Genomic DNA, 22,071 nt, shown 5'->3' with positions numbered 1-22,071 from the left:
AGTTCATCAGGGATACGAGCGAAGCTTTTCATTCAAGCTTCATGTTGATAATGGGCAGAGGCTCTCAGTTCATGCAGGGGGTGGATGTGGTGTGTCATGCTGACAAAGCTGATCTAAGTCCCAGAAGCAAGTCAATATCTGTAATTTGACCAAAATCTAGAACAAAAAACCCCGCACAAATCTAACAAATAGAGGTTAGAACAGCCTGAAATAGAAAGACTTGGTTCACAAGACTATTGCAAAATGTGAAGAGCCAGCAGCTTCCTATGTGAAGAGATGATTTTGCTTTTACAGGACAGGCAAACAGCTGTAGTCTTAAGTCTCAATAGCAGTTAAGTTTCATAGACCACTGTAAATTGTCTTCTTACTATTTAAAAACCTTTAAAAAACAAAACACAAATATCCAGTAACAGACAGATGACCAGGCTAAATACTCATTTGCCCAAGTATTTAGAATATAATGATTACATATAACCAGATTGGAAACAGCAAGGTATGACATAATTGAATTACATTAACAGTTTCTATTGACCTAAATTATCTCTGATCAGTCACAGGAGGAAAAAAAATGCAAGGACATAACTATAACATAACATAAGTAGTTAAAACTCAACCATCAGCACATACAGGATAAAATATCTTTAAACCAGGTTTATTCCAATCAATTGTCCCACTAACTGTCAGAGGGTGGAGCTTTAAAACTCCCAAATAGTCTTAACTACAAGCCCAAGAAATTTGACCTCCAATAACAAATTCCATTAATCTATTTTTCAGATAAATCCTAGTTCACAACTTAGAGAAATTATCATATCCAAGTAGATATAAGTTGAACATTATACAAATCATTTTGCTTTAAAATACCCAATACATAGAAAAAAATCCCAAATTGCATATTGTCCATAACAGAAACATTTTCAAAAGGACAAAGGAAAAAAAAAACTATTATGTTCAGAAGCCCTTTAAATGATAGGCTTATGCCTCAGGATATAATCAATTAAAACTTATATATAATATCCTATATAGACTATCCTAATACCACATAAAAGAATCTGAAAGATTCTTAAAAATATTAATTAAACTTTTAGAAATAATCCTACCAAATTATAGATCACATTTTTGACTGTATTCCTTAACCAAGGATACCTTTATGTATCAAAGAAATAAATATTCAATTAATTAACACCCTGTGAGAGCAGCCTGTCCCTTTCAGCAGAGGGACAAGCAGAAGCAACTTGATAAAAAGAAGGGCTAGAACACACTTGGAGGATGGGGGAGAGGAGGATTCCATGTGGCCCCCCTTCTCCCACTCCTGCACTCCTGGACAAAAGATTCCCTCAGGTTCCCCACTCAATTTTCCCACACAGAAATCCTTCCATTGAAAATTTCGTCTTTCTTTTCCTACTTAACTCTTCTCTTTCCCTCAGCTACATGCCTTAAACAATCTCCAACAATTTTCCTAACTAGATGCTCCATTACTAAATAAAGTAGCAGAAAGCAAGGGGGGGAGGGAGGGAGGGAGTTGAAACCTCTCTCCCCAACTTTTTCCCTCTCCTCCCAATACCTTTCTCTTCCTAAAATCATGCAAACCTTTAATTTCTCCTACAAATCAATTCTTCATAAATCACCTGCATTCTCCTCTCCTTTTCCCTTCAAAACCTGTAAGATTCACACTATAGAGAATAACTAAATAACTCCACAAAACCCACATGTCCAGTAGAGCTGGATTTAAAATATAACTTATGTTAACAAATAAACTGAATCAAACCAAATACAGGTTTGTTTGGGTTTTTTTAACACAAGTTTTTTTTGTTGTTTTTTTTGTTTTTGTTTTTTTCCCTTCTGCCTGCATGTTCCTCTGAGAGCAATTAGCATCTCTCTTATCTGTCTAGGCAGAGCTTTTATAGCCCAGCCCAGGTTAAGTTTGAATTTTATTGCTCTTTCCCTTTAATCCTACTAGCAGGCTGCTTTTTTCCCCTTTACTTACAAATTAGTACATCAGGTTAAAAAGTTTAAAATCACAAGCAAATTGTATACTAAGCACAGTTGCAACATTGAAATAACAAATCCCCAAATTTCTTAATCATTGTTCTTAAAACTTAACAGAGCTTTTAAATAAACAAAACAGACAGACAAATCACACAGACAGTTATCTGAATAGTTACAACATTAAATAAAAGATTTAACATATATAGACTAGGGGCTTTTCCCTAGCCACAAGAGAAGTTTGTTTCAGCTTCAGATTCTTTCCTCCCAGAATCAAAACGGAACTTTTTTAGGTTTTCAAGTCCCATTGCTGCATCTCTGCCTTAACCAGAACCAAGATTTTGCCCAGAGGCAACCAGAATCAGAAAAAAACCCAGATAGTGTCAGAACACCAGCCAGATTTATATTCTAGAATACCCAGAGTTGTGCTACTGGCACACAGAACTAGATATGTGTCTTAAAAGACACTCAGAACAGAAGATATCTTCCAGCATTCTGGAATGATATCCTTCTCAGAATTTAATGCCCATTGGCATTTTATTATTCGGAGAATCCAGATGCTAGCACAAACAGGCAGAACAGATAAACATATCAAATGTCCTAAAACAGATATTCAGACTTATTCTCCCATAGCCTAAATGAAGGTGTCCACCATCAGGGGTGGCTGCAACTGAAAACTGCTCTCTTCCCCATAGACTCTGGGAACAAATCCAGAGGGCCAGCCTCTCCAGGCCAAGAACTCAGATCTCTAGCCACTCCAAGGTCCAAGGTAGAGACCTAACGGTCTCTAATCTTTACTCCCATTCTCAGCTTCTAATATCTCGGTGGAACCTCCAAATGTAATGCTGGAGAAACTGAAGCAAGATAAGAGATTAGAGAGGTTTTTTTTTATATATTTTATTTGAAAGGGAGAGATTTACTGGGACCACATGGATCCATGGTTTGGTCCCAGGGCTGAATGAGACTATCATCTCCAAGAATCCAGCATCCAGCATCCAGCAGCCAATTCAAGTTCTCAATGACATATTTATACACAGTAGCTAAACAAAGGCAGGGGGGTGAAGTCCAAACTCTGGTGAGCGGGAATCTCTAGGGAGGAACTATTAATTTGGTTCTGACAGGTTGGGGGGGGTAGGACCATAAATTCTTACTAACTGGGAGGTAAGAAAGTGTCTGCTAGAGACAGAATGTCTGGATTCCCCCTTTCTGAGTTTACACATTGACAATTTATAACCTCTGAGTTATACCAGTCTTAATGAACCTTGCAACTAAGGGGATTGAGGCAGAAAAATTAAGGAAATAGAGGCAGGACCAATTTAGGGAAATAAAAGAGAACTGTGGCACAACAATCTCTTATCATATTATGTACTAAGTTATGGTAAGACATTGAAAAACTGAAAACAGTTCATGCCCTCAAAGAGCTTACTTAATGAATAAATAAACTGGTACATATAAGATAAGTGAAGAGTGAGTAGAAATTAGCACTATCTTTTCAGTTTCCTCATCTATAAAATGGAGATTAAAAATATCAATTGAACCTCAGGATTGCTGTGAGAATCAATGAGATGAGTCTATATATTTCTTCTTAAATCTAATAAATTTTATATATCTTATATATATATATATATATATATATATATTTCACTTATCCAACAAGATTAGATTTTGTTCATGATTCCTAGAAAAGCATATATGCTCTCTCTACTTCAATTCTTCCTACTAATGAAAATCTCATCCCTCAATCAACTAGCCCTCCAAGTATCTCCCAGGGTATGGCATTCCTTCTCCCATGCTTCCTACAAATACAAAAATTGCAAATCATTTCCTACTAACACAACAATTAACAATAACTGATTCATTAATTCGTGATCAATGGGTGATTAGCTCCTTGCCAATAGCTGGCCTATTTTCATCTTTGGGGTTTTGTTTGTTTGTTTGTTTGTTTTGTTTTGTTTTTTGCAAACAAGAGTCGCAATTAAGTGATTTGCCCAAAGTCACACAACTAGTAAATGTCAAATGTTTAAGGCCCCATTTGAACTTAGGTCCTTCTGAATCCAAGACTAATGTTCTATCCATGGCACCACCTAGCTGCCCCTCTACTGGTCTGTTTTTTTGTTTTTTTTTTTTTTTAACTTTTACCTCATATTTATTTATTTATTTATTTTTTATTTAATAGCCTTTTATTTACAGGATATATATATGGGTAACTTTACAGCATTAACAATTGCCAAACCTCTTGTTCCAATTTTTCACCTCTTACCCCCCCCACCCCCTCCCCTAGATGGCAGGATGACCTCTACTGGTCTATTTGTAAAGCAACTTGACAAACCAAAAAGATACAAGATTAAATTCAATCTTCCATTAATTAAATTAAATTAAGAGAGTAACTCCATGATTCCTTCCAACGCAAAGGTTCCATGCATCCCTGATAAGTCAACTAAAAAGGTACTCCAGAAACTCTCAATGAGCCTTTGTAAAGAAAGCTTTATTTCAAAAACTAACAGGAAAAGTTGGTCTTTGAAAATATAAGCCTTCTGGAACTTGCCAATAAAATAATAACTGAATTTCCTACAGAGAGGCAACTAAAAGATTTACGTAGAATTTTCTTGTTCTTGTTGGTTGGGGAATTTTTATTGTTATTTTCATAAAATGATGATTAGTTAAGCTAACTAAATATCATACTCTTTCATTTCTTGCTTTTTTTTTTTTTAACTTCCTCCAGCTCCCTGTGGACAAAATGAAACCCGAGAAGATGGCAAAATAGTCCAGCTGCCTCCCTGCAAGACAGGAGCTTGGATTGTACCAGCCATCATGGCCTGTTATCTCTTAGTGGCAAATATCCTGCTAGTCAACCTCCTTATTGCTGTCTTTAAGTAAGTAACGAGTTGACATTTGTGAATTTTAATTCAGGGAAGGGTAGGAGAAAGAAACCATAGCAAAAAATTACTATACCTGTGAGAACAGAGATTAATTAGACTGTGTGAAAGTGAAGATCACTTGGGCTAGTGCCACTAAGGAAAAAAAAACAAGCCCTAAAATGCCTAGTGGTTGCTACACTAGGACTGGCTGTTGCTGAAAAGCCAAAAGCCAGGAATATAGTTACAAGAAGGAAGAAGTTCACTCTAAGTTGGTATTGTAGTAGCCATTTAAATTTTGTCACCATAGGGCAAAGCCACAATCATCTTGTCCTAGGTACACAAAAAATAGGTAAAAAGAAAAATGGTTTTTAATAGAATAGTGGATGTCATTGCTTTCCATTTGCTCCTTTTTCAGCAATACATTTTTCGAAGTTAAATCTATATCCAATCAAGTGTGGAAGTTTCAGAGGTATCAGCTGATCATGACATTTCATGAAAGACCCGTCCTGCCACCACCCCTAATTATTTTCAGCCACATGACCATGATATTCCAGCACCTCTGCTGTCGTTGGCGAAAACATGAAAGTGATCCAGATGAACGAGACTACGGCCTAAGTAAGTTTTAAGTATCTGACCCAGGACATTCCAAATTAGAATTTTCTACATATTTCTAGCTAATTAGTTATACAAGAAAACATACTCATCTTGCTTTTTCCCTTGGCTTGCCAAAGGCTTCACATGGGCCTGGAGTACCTTAGGGGGGTTGACAGGAGCTAAACACTTAAAAAGTGGGAGTAATGAAGCCATAAAAGGATTGAATTACATGCCCTTGACCTCTCCTACTGGCAGAAAACAACCAACAGGTCTAGGTAATGATCCTCAAAATCTTCCACTCTCATTCTGGTCGTAGATTTTCTCTCTATTAGTCTCTAAAACCTTAAGGCACTGGGGTACAATGGTGAGAATGCTGGACTTATAGTCAGAAAGATATGAATTCAAATTCTGTGCCAGACAATTATTGTATGATTGTTGGCAAATCAATTAAACTCTTTGGGCTTCAATTACTTACCTATAAAATGAGAGGATTAGATTATAACTTCTAAGGTATCTTCTAACTATAAATCTACGACTCCATAATTTACACCAAACCAACTAGCCTTTTAAATCTGTCATTTTCAATCAGTTTTCTGCCCCAGGTAATCCCAGTTTCATTAACCATTAAATATTGGAAGTTTTAGAAAGTGATAAAGAAATTGATACAAAATTTCTCTGATAAGGCCTCATTTCTCAAACAAAGGGAACTGAATCAAATTTATAAAAAATAAGAGCCATACCCCAATTGATAAATGATCAAGAGATATCTCTTGATCATATGATCCTTACCTAACGGGCTATAAATTCATATATATATATATATATATATCCTTTGACCTAACAATATCACTGTTAGGCATAACTACCAAAAGAGATTTTTTTTAAAAAAGGAAAATGACTTATATGTACAAAAAAATATTCATAGCAGCTCTCTTCTCAGAGCAAAAATATTGGAAATTGAGGAGGATGCCCATCAGTTGGGGAAGGGCTCAACCAACTGTGTGATATGTGTTTCTGATGGGACATTATTGTTCTATGGGAAATGATGGCAGCATGCTCTCAGGGGAAAAACAACAACAAACAACCTGGAAAATCCTCCATGAATTCAAGCAGAGTGAAAATACCTTGCTGTATACAAAGTAATAGCAATGTTCTGGGATGGCAGCTATAAATAACTTTGCTATTCTCAGTAGTACAACCATCCACAACTACTCTGAAGACTTAGGAAAAATCCTATCCATACCCAGAGAAGGAACTGATTGTGTCTGAATATAGAATGAAGCATTCTCTCTTTCTCTTTCTATCTCTCTCTTTTTTTAAGAACTTAATTTTTCTTGAGGATTTTTAATTTTATTAAGGTTGGAGATCTATGTTTTCTTTCACAAACTGACTTTTATGGAAATATTTTGCATAACTTCACATGTGGTTTCTTAATTGTGGGTGGGGATAAAGGAGACCTAGAATTCAAAAATTTTAAAAACAAATGTAAAAAAAAAGTTTTGAATGTAACTGGGGAAAAATATTAAATAAAATTTTAAAAACATCAATAACTTTAAAAAATTGCTGCAAGATTCCCAATTTCCATATAAAATTCTAATTTTAACAAATGAAAACTGATTTTTAAAATATAATTTTGAGAGCTTCTTGCTGTGTGACCTTAGGCAAGTCACTTATCCCCAATTGCCTCAGTTAAAAAAATTATTCTGAGAGACAAGTCCTTCTTCCTCGAGATATGAACTTATGCTGTCAAAATCAAGGACAGAGTGAATACTTATTAATGGATTAATGGATCAGACCCTGCACCAGGAAATGCCTGGAGCATTTCAAGATTCTACAACAATTCAACTTGATTCAATAGATTTAGTATTTACTTTTTAAGCACCAGGCATTGCTCTAGATACTAACAGCAAAAAGAAAAGGCTCTTCAACAAACTTACATTTTATTGGAGGGAAAGTCATATACAGTTACAATTGAGTCCCACATGTGCAATTACTCAGGAACTGAATCAATTTCCAAGTCTGGGCCATTTTACCTCCATACTATCTCTCATATTCACCATTCACATTCTCCAGTCTCACCATACTCATGCTACTTCAAATCCACATCAAGTCTTGCCTGTTAACATCCTCCTAATTTGCCTCCATTGTCAACACCTGCCTGACAAATTGATATTCTTAAAACTCAGACCTGACCATGTTACTTCCTTGCTCAAAAGGTTATATGTCTGCTACTTGCATCTAAGAGAAAATAAAAACACTGATGTTTAGCATTTAAAGTTCTTCACAATATTGCTCCAAACTACCTTTCCAGGCTAATTATACATAATGTGTTTTCTATTTGAGTCAAATTGGTCAACTTTTTTTTTCTCTTCCAGACATAATGAGTATAGGCTGCTCCCTATTCCCCCCTCCATCTCTTAGAACCCCTTGCTCCTCTCAAGGCTCAGCTAGACCTTTCCTGATTCCCTCCCCCTACTCTGCATTTACAAATCTTTTATCTGTGCACATGCTTCTCCCAAGTATAAAACAAGTTTTATAGTGCCTAATATGTAGTAAGGCAATAAATAAATTGATTATCAGATAAATTAGATAAACTACATTATTACCTTTTAAGTTGAATTGATACAACATACAGAAATCTACAAAGTTCATATTTGCATTTCAGATTATATCTCTACCCAAATGGTCCAAGAAAAACCAAATAACTAGGTGGGTGAAGTCTTTTATCCAAGCTTGTCTGAATATTGTTACTACACAAATGGATCCCAGACATCAATAGCAGATAAAGAATGGGAAGAATTGGCATATGTTGATAGCAGAAATTCAGAGCCATGGACAAATCAGGAAAATACAAAAGAACCTTTGATCATTTCAATATGCTATAAAAAGGGCTAAAAGGACCTTCTAAGAATTAATCTCACTTAAAAGGTTGATATGGGGCAGCTGGGTGGCACACTGGATAGAGTGGTGGGCCTGAAGTCAGAAGACTCATCTTCCTGAGTTCAAATCTGGCCTCAAAAACATTACTTGTGTGACCCTGGGAAAATCACTTAATCCTGTTTGCCTTAATTTCCTCATTTGTAAAATGAGCCAGAGAAAGAAATGGCAAATACCTCAATATCTTTGCCAAGAAAATTACAAATGCAGTTGATCACAAAGACTCAGACAAAAGTAACTTAGCAACAGCAAGGAGATGCTTGCTGCTGGTTCCTTCAAATGCCAAGTCCTTGTAGCTTCTCAATGAAAAGCAAACAATACAAAAATTATTTACATTGTAAAGTCTGGTTTGTGCCTTTTTGTTTTGGTTTGAAGGTGGGTTTTTTTTTTTTGGGGGGGGGGGAGGTTAGAAAATAACGCAAAGCAAAACCAAGAAAGGAAAGAGTTATTGTCTACTAACCTTTGTTTTCTTTATGTGGTTAAGTTTTCAGTAAAGTAAGCTCATTTTCTTTGGAGTGTGCTATCTTTAGCATGAAATCATACAACTCACTCATGATAAGAGAAATTATTCTGAATTGAGGTGGAGGGAGGGGATGTCCCCCTGTCCCATTTCATTTTCTTCTTTATCTAACACTCTATCCAGTTCCTTCAACACAATCTTTCTTTTCTTTTAAAAACTCTTCTCCTACAAAGAGTCTTCTTCAGTAGAGGGACCCTGGCTATGGATTTGGTTTTCCCATATCCTGAACAAGTTTTATATTAGCTACTCAGGGAAAGCCTGGCAAAGGTCATAACTCCACACCATAATGTCCAAACAGTATGAACAGATGGATATGAAATAGAAACTAAAGGAAGCATGACAGATGGCTTTAGAACTTGCAAGAACTAGATCATAGAGTCCTGTGTTAAATTTCACTGTTCAAGGCTCTCAGTAAGATTGCAGAAAAGATTTTTCTTATGGAAAATTATTTTATATCAGTGAAATCACAAGCTCACTATCCCTGAAAGTAACACTTAAACACTGTACCACCACCATTCCACTCTACCAAGTCCAACCCCTTAACCACCCATAATTTATTCTTCCTCTTATTCCAAAGACAAGAAATTTACTCAAGATTACCCTGGGCTACTGTGGTAGGTCAAAAGGGCCTAAAACAAATCACCTCGTTCTATTTTGCAGTCTCTCCCTTTTTTGAGGCTGGTATAATTCTTAGGTATTAGTAGGTTAAGAATTATAGACGGTCAAATGCTAAGGTCAGATATCCTTAGATGAATTTCAGATCTAAAAGTAAGCAAATGGTTAAAGAAACCACCCTGAAATAGTCTGTTTGAAAGGATGAAATTTGGTTGAAGTTCAGTCAAAGAATCCAGACCAATCTACATAGTCCAATTAATATTTAGTGAATGAGACAATGTTTCTAAAAGAGAAGCAAATTTTCTATTCTGTCGTTTGTTGCTTTCACAGAACTTTTTATAACAGATGATGAGCTCAAGAAAGTCCATGACTTTGAGGAACAGTGCATAGAGGAATATTTTAGAGAAAAGGATGATAGATTCAATTCTTCTAATGATGAAAGGATACGAGTGACATCAGAAAGGTATTTATTTACTACATACTGTCTTTTACATCATGAAATACTTGTTTGAGTAATGACCTGTATTCTCAACAGTAACAAAGACAATCTGGAAGAATCAGTATTTGGTTGTTCCCTGATATCACTGGTGTTTACTACCTAGGAAATGAGCAAATGTATGCAATAAATTATTGTTCTTAAGAATTAACAGTTGTCTTTATATTAATTGTTATTAATTATGAATTGTGCTAAGATTGATTATTAATTGTTGGTCTTGATAATTATTATTCATCTTTAGACTTCTAAATAAAATCACAGGATTATTGAATCTGTACAAGGGATCTCAGAGGCCATCTATTCTCAGGAAGTCTAGTAATTATCTTAGAGTTGTCCAAGTCATAAGAAACAAATGTCATTCCAATGTCCAGTCCTATATTCCCTTAAGTAGTGTGTCCTGTATGAATAAAGTTATAAACATGTATCATTCACTGTTTTTATCTGCAATGCATACAGCTAATACTTGTAAAATTAAAAGTGGCACTCAGACTTTACAAGCATCCTGAGTAATTTCTTTAGGGCTAATTCTCTTCATATGTAAAATGATCGGAGTAGACAGGGTGATATCTAAGCTCCCTTTCAGTGCTAAATCTATGCAAAAGGGGGGAAAGGAAATAAGCATTTATTAAGCACTTACTATATACCAGGCATCATATTAAGTATTTTACAAATAATTCTCATTTTTTCCTCACAACAAACCAATGTCACACAGTTAATAAACATTTAAGGACATATTTGAACTCAGGTCTTCCTGGGTAACTACATAGTACGACAGATATAGTGTTAGGACTAGAGCCTGGACAATCTAAGCTCAAATCCAGCCTCAGACTAATTATATGACCCTGGGCAAATCATTTAACTTTTGTCCACCTCAATTTCCTCATCTATAAAATGGAGATAATTATAATGCCTACTTCCCAGAGTTGTTGTGAAGATCAAATAAAAGTCACTGGCACATAGGAAGTGCTATATAAATGTTAGCTATTATTACTAGCTATTATTTCTGACTCCAGTCCAGAGCTCTATCAGCTATATCATCTAGATATCTAGGCAGACAGAACAGATAAATAGTTAAAACATTTATTAAGCACTTAATATGTGCCAGACACTGTGCTAAATGTTAAAGATAAGAATATAAGCAAGAAAGAAAGTCCCTGCTTTCAAGGAGTTCACATTCAAACGGAGTAAAACAATATATAAAAGAAAAGTTTAAAAGGGAATCAGAGATAGGTTTAGGGCATGGGATAACCAGAAAAGCAGGAAGGAGACCTGGATCTAGAGAAGATAAAGTGAAAGTTCACCTATCAGAATCCAAATTCTAAGGACACTATCCAGGTCTGGTGGGAAGGGTACAAGGATAATTGCCAGAACATGGTTTGTTAATAATTTAGAAGAATCCTAGCTTAATAATTAGGAGACTTGGGTTTGAATCTCAGCCCTACCATTTGCTACTAATAATATAATCTTGATTATACATAACTTACTAGGCCTTAGTTTCTTCATCCATAAAGGGAAGACATTGGACAAAATCATCTCTAAGATTTATTCTGGATATAAATACTATGATTCCACCTTGATGAATAATCAAAATTTGAAAATAATGACAATAAATGTAATCAGTGTATCATCTATCAAACTGGACCAGATATTCTGGCTGGATATTCTTTCTTTGCTTGGCTTCCATAATACTAACTATTCCTCTTGTCCTTTAAAAATAGGCATTCTAGGCCAGCTAGGTGGTGCAGTGGATAGAGCACCAATCTGGTCTCAGACACTTAATAATTCCTAGCTCTGTGACCCAGGGCAAGTCACTTAACCCCAAGTGCCTCAACAAAACAACAACAACAACAAAAATAGGCATTCTGACAAAATTTTTTCCTCTTTTCTCCTCTCTCCTTTAGTAAGTGCATCTATTCCCATGACTTCAATCACCACCTCTGTGTAATGATTCACAAATCTATATTTCTACTCCCAGAGTTCTAATTCTTTATTTCCAATTCCTCCCTCAGTCCCACCCCCAAGAATCTCTACTTTGTTGTTCCACCAATACTTCAAACCCAACATGTCTAAAACCAAACTCATCTATGCATGATAAATAGAGCATTTAACTTGGAGGTAGAAAGACAGAAATTTGAATCTTCTAACACTCACCAGTTATGTGACTCTAAGCAAATAACTTACCATCCTTTGGAATTACTTTCCTCATTTGTAAAAGGAATAATGATAACTTTTAAAGTCCCTTACAGTTCTCACTCCATCAATTGTTTCTCACTTACTGTGACTTACACTGCACCACCCTGAAATTCTGAAGGCAGACAACCTGGGTTCAAGTAATGTTCCTGCCACTAAGAGCCATCATCATTTATTGTTTGAAGGCGGTCATCCAAATTTCTTTCAAATTTTTCAGTATATTTTCTAAGCTAATCCATTTTCAGAATGTGGTCAGTTCTTTGAGTAGCTAGTACATATCATCCTGATTCCCAAGTCTGTATTGATATTTCCTACTTCACAACAATTATGTAGAAATGGCTTATCTTCATCTACTTCTTTCTAGGATATGAAGACTCTTGGCTAAACAAATCCAATTTATCTCTTCTACATCACACCATCCTAGGCCCATCTGCTTAGTAACTCATTGTGTAATGCTGGAGAAACTGAGGCAAGACAGAAATTAGGGTTTTTAATATTTTAATAGTGGAGAATTTGGACTAGGAAATCCATACTAGCTATAACAACTGGCTGGATGGGGACTCTTGTCTCAAAGCATCCAGCATCTAGCAAGTAGTTTCAGAGACTTTCCAGCTATCAGGGAAACAAAGGCAAGGGGGAAGAGGGGCAGAGCACCAGGTGAGTGGAAATACCAGGAAGTACTATATCTTTTCAATTCTTACAGATTGGTGGTCAAGAACATGGTTCTAGCAAGAGACAGGAAGTCTGAGACCAGGAGATACCCAAGTATTTGAGATAAGCCATCTGGAGTTTTATGATTCTTTGCAATGCTTGAGTGGCTAGAGCTCCCGCAGCCCTAATTATTTCAGTCCTAATGGCCAGGAAGGGGAGGGGGGTCAGGCATAGCATACTAACTCAGGAAAACTGAGATATTATAATTCAGGGAAACTAATGCAGAGAAACTGAGGTATTACAATTCAGGGAAACTGAGACATAACAATTATATTTTGCTAATTGAGTTCAAGCCACTACAGGGCAGCCACACAAAGCAGAGATGTCTAGGCACCATGACTGATTCAAACTAAAACAAACTATATGATACAATCTGTTTTGTGTTTGGAGAGCAGAATAGCATCCTGTGTAGCTTTTAAAATTACAGAATCTTAGAATTGTAAGGGTCCTTAAAGATCATTGAGTCCACCCTCCCATTCAATATGAGAATCTCTACCACAACATTCTGGACATATGCATAACCATCCTCTGCTTGAATAATAGTAAATGAAAAGCATTTTCTTATTAAATTACTATAGTTAGAAAGTTGTTCCTTTGTAGTCAGCCAGGATTTGCCTTTCTATAATTTTAGGTCAATAACCAGTGATTAAGTACCTATTGTATACCAGGTACTATGCTAGGCATGAGGGATATAAGCGATATATAAAAATGGTCTCTGTCCTCAATGAGTTTATATTCTAATTTCCAACATGTTCTTGGTTCTTCCCTGAAGCAACACAGTATCCTGTGTACATTCCCTACTCTACCTGACAGCCATTTTAAAAGTTATCATATATCTTTGTTTTCTCTTTACCAGTTAAAACGTCTATAGTTCCTTCAAATATGTCTTATGTTATTTCACTTGCTAAAAGTGTGTGACATTCTGGTTGCTCCATGCTGGAAGTATGCTGGAATGTGGCACCTATTGTCCGAATATAAACATTTTTCACTTTTTTTTTCATATTTTTGTTCAAATCTTCTTATACAAAATGACTATTATGGAAATGTTTTACACCATTGCACATATATAACTTATATTATTGGATTGCTTATTGTCTCAGGAAGGGTAGAGAAAAGGAAGGGAAGGAGGAATAAAAGTTAGAATTCAAAACTTAAAAAAAAAAGGTTTAAATTGGTTTTAATATATAATTATGGGAAAATATTATTTAAAAATAAAATTGAAGAATATAGCTGAATAGATTAGAAAGCAAAAAATTAAAACTAGAACTGAACACATGGCCTAATCAGTGCAAAATACAATGGGACTATTTATTTCCTTGCTAAGTATACTTTTTATGCAGCTGAGACATAGAGAATAGGAAGGTACCTTTGGAAACTGGAAGAAATATATAGACTGTGAGATTCTGGATAACTCACCTAACTCTTCAGTGCTTCAGCCAATTCTCTACAACTCCAAGATCACTGATCCCTCAGGGTACCTTCCCATATGAATGTTAACTCTTTCCTCAGATTATCCCAGAGCACATTATCTGATTTTCTCTGAAACATCTAATAGGAATAATGCTCATTGGCATAATATTTCTTATATCCAGGCAACTAAGTGATTCACAATCAGCAAATCCAAGTTCAAATCCTGCCTCAGACACTAGCTGTGTGATTTTGGACAAATCAATTTCTTCTTTCCTTAGTTTCTTCACCTATCCAATCAAGTCAATACATATTAGATGGGACAAAGACCACCAGCTCAAATAAATCAAGATTCTCAAAGTAAAAGCAGAAAGGAATTTTATTATGATCTCACAAGAAAGGGTGTCTCCCTCCCAACAAGCAGTTAGACAAAGAGAGACAAGGCCAAGTTAAGAAACAAGAATTATATATGTATCTGAGGTAATACTCCCTATAGGCTGGATCTTTGCCCTAATTGGTTAGGACAATGACCTCACATTCTAAGTCATAAATAAGGAAAACCTTCTGACCCAACCACATCTTTAGGATTACTAAATTATCTTATATGGAAGTTTTAATGCCAAGATGGCCCCAACTTAGTCTCATAAAGAAAAGGGCAATATGGTCCCACTCCTTGTAAACCATGTGATCTCTGGAGGAAAAAACCTGGCCCTGGGGCACAATGGACCTTCACTCAACTTTTAGAATACTGTCTCCATCTTGTGAGATAGCTTTCACAGTTCACTTCATTCAATATTAAGTGCCAGGCATTATAGTAAGAGCTGAGAATTACTAAGAAAGAAAAAGGGCAGTTCTACTCTTAGGAAACTCAAAATCTAAGGATGAGACAGTATGAAAATAACTAAATTATATACAGGATAAATTGGAAAGGAGTGAGGAAGGACTTCCTGTAGAAGAAAGGAAATAAAGATCAACAAGCATTTAGGTGTCTATAATATTTGCCAGTCACTGAGAATACAAAGAACATTTTTAAAAATCCAGGGTCTTCTCTCAATGAACTCATAGTCAAATGGGGGAATAATCTGTAAGCAATTATAAACAAATAAGATATTTATAGGACAAACTGAAGATAATCTAGCTGGGGCTAGAGGACAGAGAATTTTTCAGGCATGTGGGACAAATAGTGAAACTGATCAGAGTAGGGAGGTGGAGTAGGGAGGAATAGCAAGAAGGCTCACATCACATGACAGAAAAAAATGTAGAGTAGGGGCTAGAAGAGTAAGGCATAAGACTAGAAAGGTACAAGGGGGTCGGATTGTGGCTTCAAAGGGCAAACAGAGGCTTTTGTATTTTATCCTGGAGGCAATAGGAACTCACTGGAGTTAACCTACTAACATTTAGCTTTGTCCAAGTGCAAATGACCCATGTGTTCCTCTCTTCCTGAAGGGTGGAGAATATGTCTATGCGCCTGGAGGAAGTGAATGAGCGAGAACACTGCATGAAGGCTTCACTCCAAACCGTAGATATTAGGCTCGCTCAGCTGGAGGACATGATAGGACGCATGGCCACGGCACTGGAACGGCTTACTGGTTTGGAAAGGGCAGAGTCCAATAAAATTCGTTCCCGAACCTCCTCCGATTGTACAGACGCTGCCTACATTGTTCGCCAGAGCAGCTTCAATAGCCAGGAAGGAAACACCTACAAGGTCCAAGAAAGTCTCGACCCTACAGGTGAGGGGTCAATGTCCCCAACCTCTCCAACCTTAATGCCCCGTATGCGAAGTCATTCTTTCTATTCCATGAATATAAAAGACAAAAGTGATATAGAAAAATTGGAAAGTATTTTTAAAGAAAGGTCCCTCAGTCTACACCGAGCCACTAGCTCCCATTCAGTATCAAAAGAAACCAAGGCTGTTCCCATCCCCATAAGTACTTTGGCAATTATCCCTGATTCCAGAAGACCATCATCTTGTATTGATATCTATGTCTCAGCCATGGATGAACTCCAGGGTGACATAGATCCTCTGGACAATTCCATGAATATCTTGGGGCTAGAAGAGCCCATCTTTCCAGCTCCAACAACATCTACTGCCCCTTCAAGTAGTGCTTATGCAACCCTCGCACCTACAGACAGACTTCCAAGCCGTAGCATGGATTTTGAGGATATCACTTCAATGGACACAAGGTCTTTTTCTTCAGACTACACCCACCTCCTCCCAGAGTGCCCAAATCCTTGGGATGTTGACCCACCCTTGTATCATGCAATAGAGAGGTCAAAAAGTAGCCGCTACCTGGCTACCACTCCTTTTCTTCTTGAGGAGGCCCCAATTGTGAAATCCCATAGCTTTATGTTCTCTCCTCCTCGAAACTATTATACCAACTTTGGGGTATCTGTCAAAACAGCAGAATACACAAGCATTACAGACTGCATAGACACCAGGTGTGTGAATGCTCCTCAGGCAATAGCTGACAGGATGATCTTCCCTGGAGCCCTAGGAGACAAAGTGGAGGACTTGGCCAGCAACCATCCAGAGAGAGAAGCAGAACTGAGTCATCCCAGCTCAGACAATGAAGAAAATGAAGCCAAAGACCGGAAGACACTCACATTACCCACCCAGGGGGGCAGTATCTCAGACAGAATCCTGTCCAACAACATAGCCCTCCCCAAAATCGAAAGAGCAAACAGCTGTTATGCAGAAGAGCCTAGCACACTCTACCCACACACCAGGAAAAGTTTCTCCATCAGTGATAAACTCGACAGACAACGCAACACAGCCGGTAACACAGCCAGTCTCCGGCACCCCTTCCAGAGGAGTAAGTCCTCCAGGCCAGAAAGTAAAGGGGACAGCCTGTACATGAGGAGACTGTCTAGAACTGCTGCTTTCCACAGCTTTGAAAGCAAGCACAGCTAAATTTTAGACCTATCTTCCTTCCTACACAGTGCAGGAAAAATAAGACATTATCCCCAAGTCCATCTATCTCCTTACACCTTTATCTATTTTCATTAGCTAAGCAAAACTAACATCATTGTGGGAGGGATCTGATTTAAAGCTCACTTTTGGGACATTGGTTGGGAAAACTCTTGTGTCCCAGGGTGTCAAACACCCTGACCTCAAATCTGGCCTTGATTTCCACCATTCATATTTGAGGGAAGAGGGAGGAAAAGGGAGAAAATAAGAGCTTAATATTAAGGTTTGGATAAAGTCCTCCATCTTACATAGCAGTGAGCTGTGGATAATGAATAGGCAACAAGCTCAATTACTGCTAGAAAGTGTTATTTTGATTTTTGACCATGATCAAGCTTTTTAGGACACAGGGCTAATTTTTTAAAATAATAAAATAAAATAATCAGCATACAAATGAGCTATTCTAAACTTCAATTCTGTTTTCTTTTTACATTGGTTCCATCATTGTGGTGATTGATGAAGAGCATCCTTTTTGTTCTGTATAAGCCGACAACAAGCAACCCTAACGTCCCACATCCTTCACATGTCAACATCTTTGTAATTGATCATTATAAAGAAACAAGGTAACACTCCTAGTTCACCTATCTCTTTTATGTTCACTTCTGGTGCCACAATTATTGATTTTGTTTGAAGAAGGGGGAAAAGAAGAACAAGAAATGCCTTTGTATTTAGATTGTAATCTAAATAAAAGAAGAATTTATGTATGTAAAGAAAATTTTCCAGCAATTTGTTGTATAAGTGGGCATTCTAGTACAATTTGAGCAAACTCAAGATAAATGTAATTAAGTAATTTAATATTATATATTTATTTTTTTAATCACACTTGCCATCAATGAGTTTATTCACAGAATGGTACCATGCTGAACAGTGGACAGAAAGAGTTGAAATGATACCATAAGAGGGTTATCTTCTCACTGTTTGATGCAATTAAACATGTTTGGTTTGCTGGTGTACTTCATCCTTCACATGTCACCACCATATTTTCTTGTTTTTTGCATAGCTCCAAAATCACACTGCCAATTTTTCACACCATCCATCATAACTGTTTTCTATAGCTAAATATTACCATACCCAAAGTTTTGCCATCTGATATCATCTCCATCATAGAATTTTCTCAAAGGCTGTTATAATATTTTTTGACAATGGATCAAAATACAGATACCTTTTGGGGAGTGGGTTCAAAACATTAAATTGAAGGTTGAATAACAACCAAATGTCATCAGCTACTGTTCTGTTATACTCAGTCCTGCAAACACTTATAGAAAGCTACAGAAAGATGCCAAAGTGTAATGAACCATTCAGATAGTTATATGATTAATATATATAGTGATAAAGTATATATATATACAGAGAGAGAGAATATATAAACATTGAATATATAGAACAATCCTTGAAGGTTAGAAATTTCTCTATGGCTTGGACTTTGCTCTTACTTTGGGTGTCTAAGAAAGATAACCAAAGATGGAGAGTTTCATTTATCTTTTGAAATCAAATATTCTAATTTAAAACATTTTTTAAAATAAAAACTAGCTATTGTCAATGAGAATATAGAACCACATGGTGGAGATTCAATTTTCATTACTCAGTGTTTCAGTCACATCACACACACACACACACACACACACACACACACACAGAGTTACACAGAACAGACATGATCTTAACCCTAGGTGATTATCTCAACCATGGTCAAATGCCTACTAATGCCTACTGGACATACCTTGGTTTAGTCTCCTGCACAGTCAATAAACTTTTTTTTTTCAGACTAATAAATGTTGTAGGTAAGGCAAAGATTTAACAATTTTCATCAATCTTTTGTTTTCAACATTGTTCCTACTAATTAAGTGGAGTTTGATCCCCTTAACTAACTACATACTTAACTAACCCTCCTTTAACTTGCTTTCTAGTTCTCAGTTGATAACAATGAGAAAGAAGGAATGTTGGGAGACATCCAATCCTACCAAACAGGCATTTAATTGTTTTACAATGATATATTTATGATAGTGAGTTGGACTATGATTCATTGCTTTGGGGAAATCACTGAAAAGAAAGTTACCTCCACCATTGCAGGTCAACACCTTCTCAAAAACTTAAGTCTCAGAAAACGTTAAGTAATTTGTCCAAGGTTTCACAGCCAGTATGTATCAAAGGCAGGACTTGAGCCCAAGTCTTTCTAGTTCCAAAGCCAATTCTCTAATCACTACACCATAATGCCTCTTATGTATGTAACAGAGTTTGGAAATACTTGACTTAGTGATAGATCCCTTTTATTTTCAGTGACCAGTGTTGAAAACTCACTCTGCATAGGCCAAACTAGATTTAAGTCACAGAATAAAGCTTGAACCAGAGGTGTTCTAGAGTTTATTTTTTACATCTCATAGCTTACCTTTTTTGCTGGTTTGATTTCATGATCCTTGTGCCTGAAAGCTTTGAAAGTTTCAAACACTGGGTGGTTTCTCTTGAGGGAACCAAGGAATGATGAGAAAGTCATTCTCTTCTGACAAAATATAATACAAGCTATTAAAAGAGCATTCTAGATCAGAACTGACATTTAAAGTAAGGGGTAAAAAAATCATAAACAGAAACAGCATTTCATAACTGTGATTATTTATGGGAGGAGGAGGGAAATTGGAAGAAAAGAATAAAGAGGCCCCTAAAATTAAATGCATCATCATGACCAAAATTCTACTTGCTTCATTGATTTAGTTGTACATTGAAGTCAAATCCAAATTCATGTAGTCAAGTCTTTGGAACAAAATAGACTTAATGTATTTAAATACAATATGCAACATTCTTGACTCATTTTTTTTTCATGTGCATGTATCACTCCAGATACACAAACTTTTTTTTAATCTTATTTTTTCCATCCCTGTTCTCTATATACCAATGTTGCAGTGATCCCATTGCCTTGTCTAGTCTGTGACCAGTTTATTTATAATACAATGACACTGATTCAGGAAATGTTTGTTGAATATCTCTGTGAGTGAAGATGAAGAAATAGCTATCTATAGCTACTGTCATAGGACTTATTATACAATGCTGTATTCCAAATATCTATGTAAGCATGTATAACCCAGTAGTGCTGTGGTATGTGGTTGTATTAATGAATGTTACAGAACAGTTTCAATGTTGCATTATCTCATCTATTTGCAAATCTGTAACATTCAATAAAGCAGCACATGTTTCAAGGAATACTCCCAGTCCAAAATCCATCTTCTTCACATATGCATGGAAGTTGTTTTTTTTGTTCCCATCTGTAACTACTATATGATTCCCACATTCTCCTATATGGCTCCACTATAAATGTCTGTATAAGCTGCTGTATATTCATCCTCTAATGAGCCACTGTTCAGTAAGTTGTGACTAGATGAAAGATGATCTGGTATATTATGAAACAGGACTGTCTGAAACAAATGAACTTATGATACTCTTTTTGAAATTGAGTTGACAGCTGCTTGTTTACATCTGCTGGTCAATTCAGGAAGCAGTGTGCAATATTTTATAAATTTTTTCACCTAATAAGGTTTTATTTGTAATTTAAGTGATGCTATTTTGTAGGTGGTTAGACAAATGTCCTAGATGGTGTACTGTAGCACTCAACGCTTTTGCAATGACAATGTCACCTAATTGCAGCAGTTTCTCTCTGTGTCCGGTCTTAATTTGTGTTGATAAAAATGCATGCATCACTTCATGAGTTTCTTTGGATTTCTCCAAGGCACTTATCATGTTATTGTTGCTTGCCTGTGATGCTGAAATTCATTAGGAATTCATTCAACTTTCTGGGTTTCTTATACTGTTTTTTAATCTATTCAATTTTTAAAAATTAAATATATATAATCAAACTTTTTATTATCCTTTATTAAAGTGATGAACAAATGAAAGGAAATGAAGTATTAATCCCAAGGTAAATTGCTCTATGATACCCAAGACAACCAAAAGCCAACAGGGCTCAGGTTTGCAAAAGCTAAGGGATTTTCCTAATGTTCAAAACACAAACATCTTATACCTTGGAACAATCACATTGAAACTGCTAAACAATGAGGGACAGTGAGGGAAAATATGCTAAGTCACAGTAGATCAAAATCACAGCACATTAACCATCCAAAATCAATGTCATGTGAATGTGCTTTTCTAACTGGTTCTTCAATAAACACATACTTGACTTCTTTTAGACAGGTGAGAATGTGTCTGAGTGATCTCCAAGTAACTGAGTTTGCTTTTGTTCTCACCAAAAAAAAAAAAGAAAAAGAAAAAAAATCACCTTTCATTTTTGGGGAACTATCTAAAATAAGGAAAACTTAGGAGTTGATTCATGTAGCCTTGAATCAATAGTTCCAAAAACGAAGAAAAAAAGCTTTTTTAGTTTAGCAACCATAGCTGGAGGTTGCAAGTAAAAGAGACACAAGATGACTTTTATCTCCCTTTTAATAAGCCAATCACTCCGACCAGCTTGGAATCAGGCATCGAATCTGTTGGTTCTCATTCAAGAATAACAGGATATTTTGTTTTCTTTTTTAAGTCTAAAAAAAAAAAGTGGTGTTGCCTATTCTCAGGTGATTTCCTTCCATTAATCATTATTCATGGAATAGGAATATGTAGATTCCAACATTTCCACAGGCAAGGAGGGACTTGGTGTGTTTTCTTTTATCCTAACAACTAGATATTTATAATGATAATGAGTATAATGATAATGATAATGAGTTATAATGATGATAATGGATGTGTTCTCCTTTCTTGATACTGACCACCTGCTGCCCACTTTAGATTAGTAGTATTTTGTATGTTTGCATAACTA

At 36.2% G+C, this 22,071-nt stretch overlaps 1 protein-coding gene across 5 annotated transcripts in view; it reads left to right on the top strand.

The window, feature by feature from the left end:
* TRPM3 (transient receptor potential cation channel subfamily M member 3) overlaps positions 1-20,424 on the top strand; it is a 617,065-nt gene extending 596,641 nt beyond the window's left edge. For 3 of the 5 annotated variants that reach the window (XM_031943669.1, XM_031943667.1, XM_031943672.1), the window contains 4 exons: positions 4,706-4,856; positions 5,257-5,456; positions 9,838-9,970; positions 15,758-20,424. In XM_031943669.1, coding sequence (XP_031799529.1) covers positions 4,706-4,856; positions 5,257-5,456; positions 9,838-9,970; positions 15,758-17,222 — 1,949 coding nt within the window. In that variant the 3' untranslated portion in view covers positions 17,223-20,424. The remainder of the gene's footprint in view (positions 1-4,705; positions 4,857-5,256; positions 5,457-9,837; positions 9,971-15,757) is intronic. The other 2 variants (XM_031943675.1, XM_031943674.1) reach the window with 2 other exon arrangements.
* Positions 20,425-22,071: the final 1,647 nt, after the last annotated feature.

The sequence above is a fragment of the Sarcophilus harrisii genome, chromosome 1, assembly GCF_902635505.1.
Source record: "Sarcophilus harrisii chromosome 1, mSarHar1.11, whole genome shotgun sequence".
NCBI classification, from domain to species: domain Eukaryota; kingdom Metazoa; phylum Chordata; class Mammalia; order Dasyuromorphia; family Dasyuridae; genus Sarcophilus; species Sarcophilus harrisii.
The sequence above is the reverse complement of the archived record's forward strand: the minus strand, read 5'-3'. Positions and strand labels throughout refer to the sequence as shown.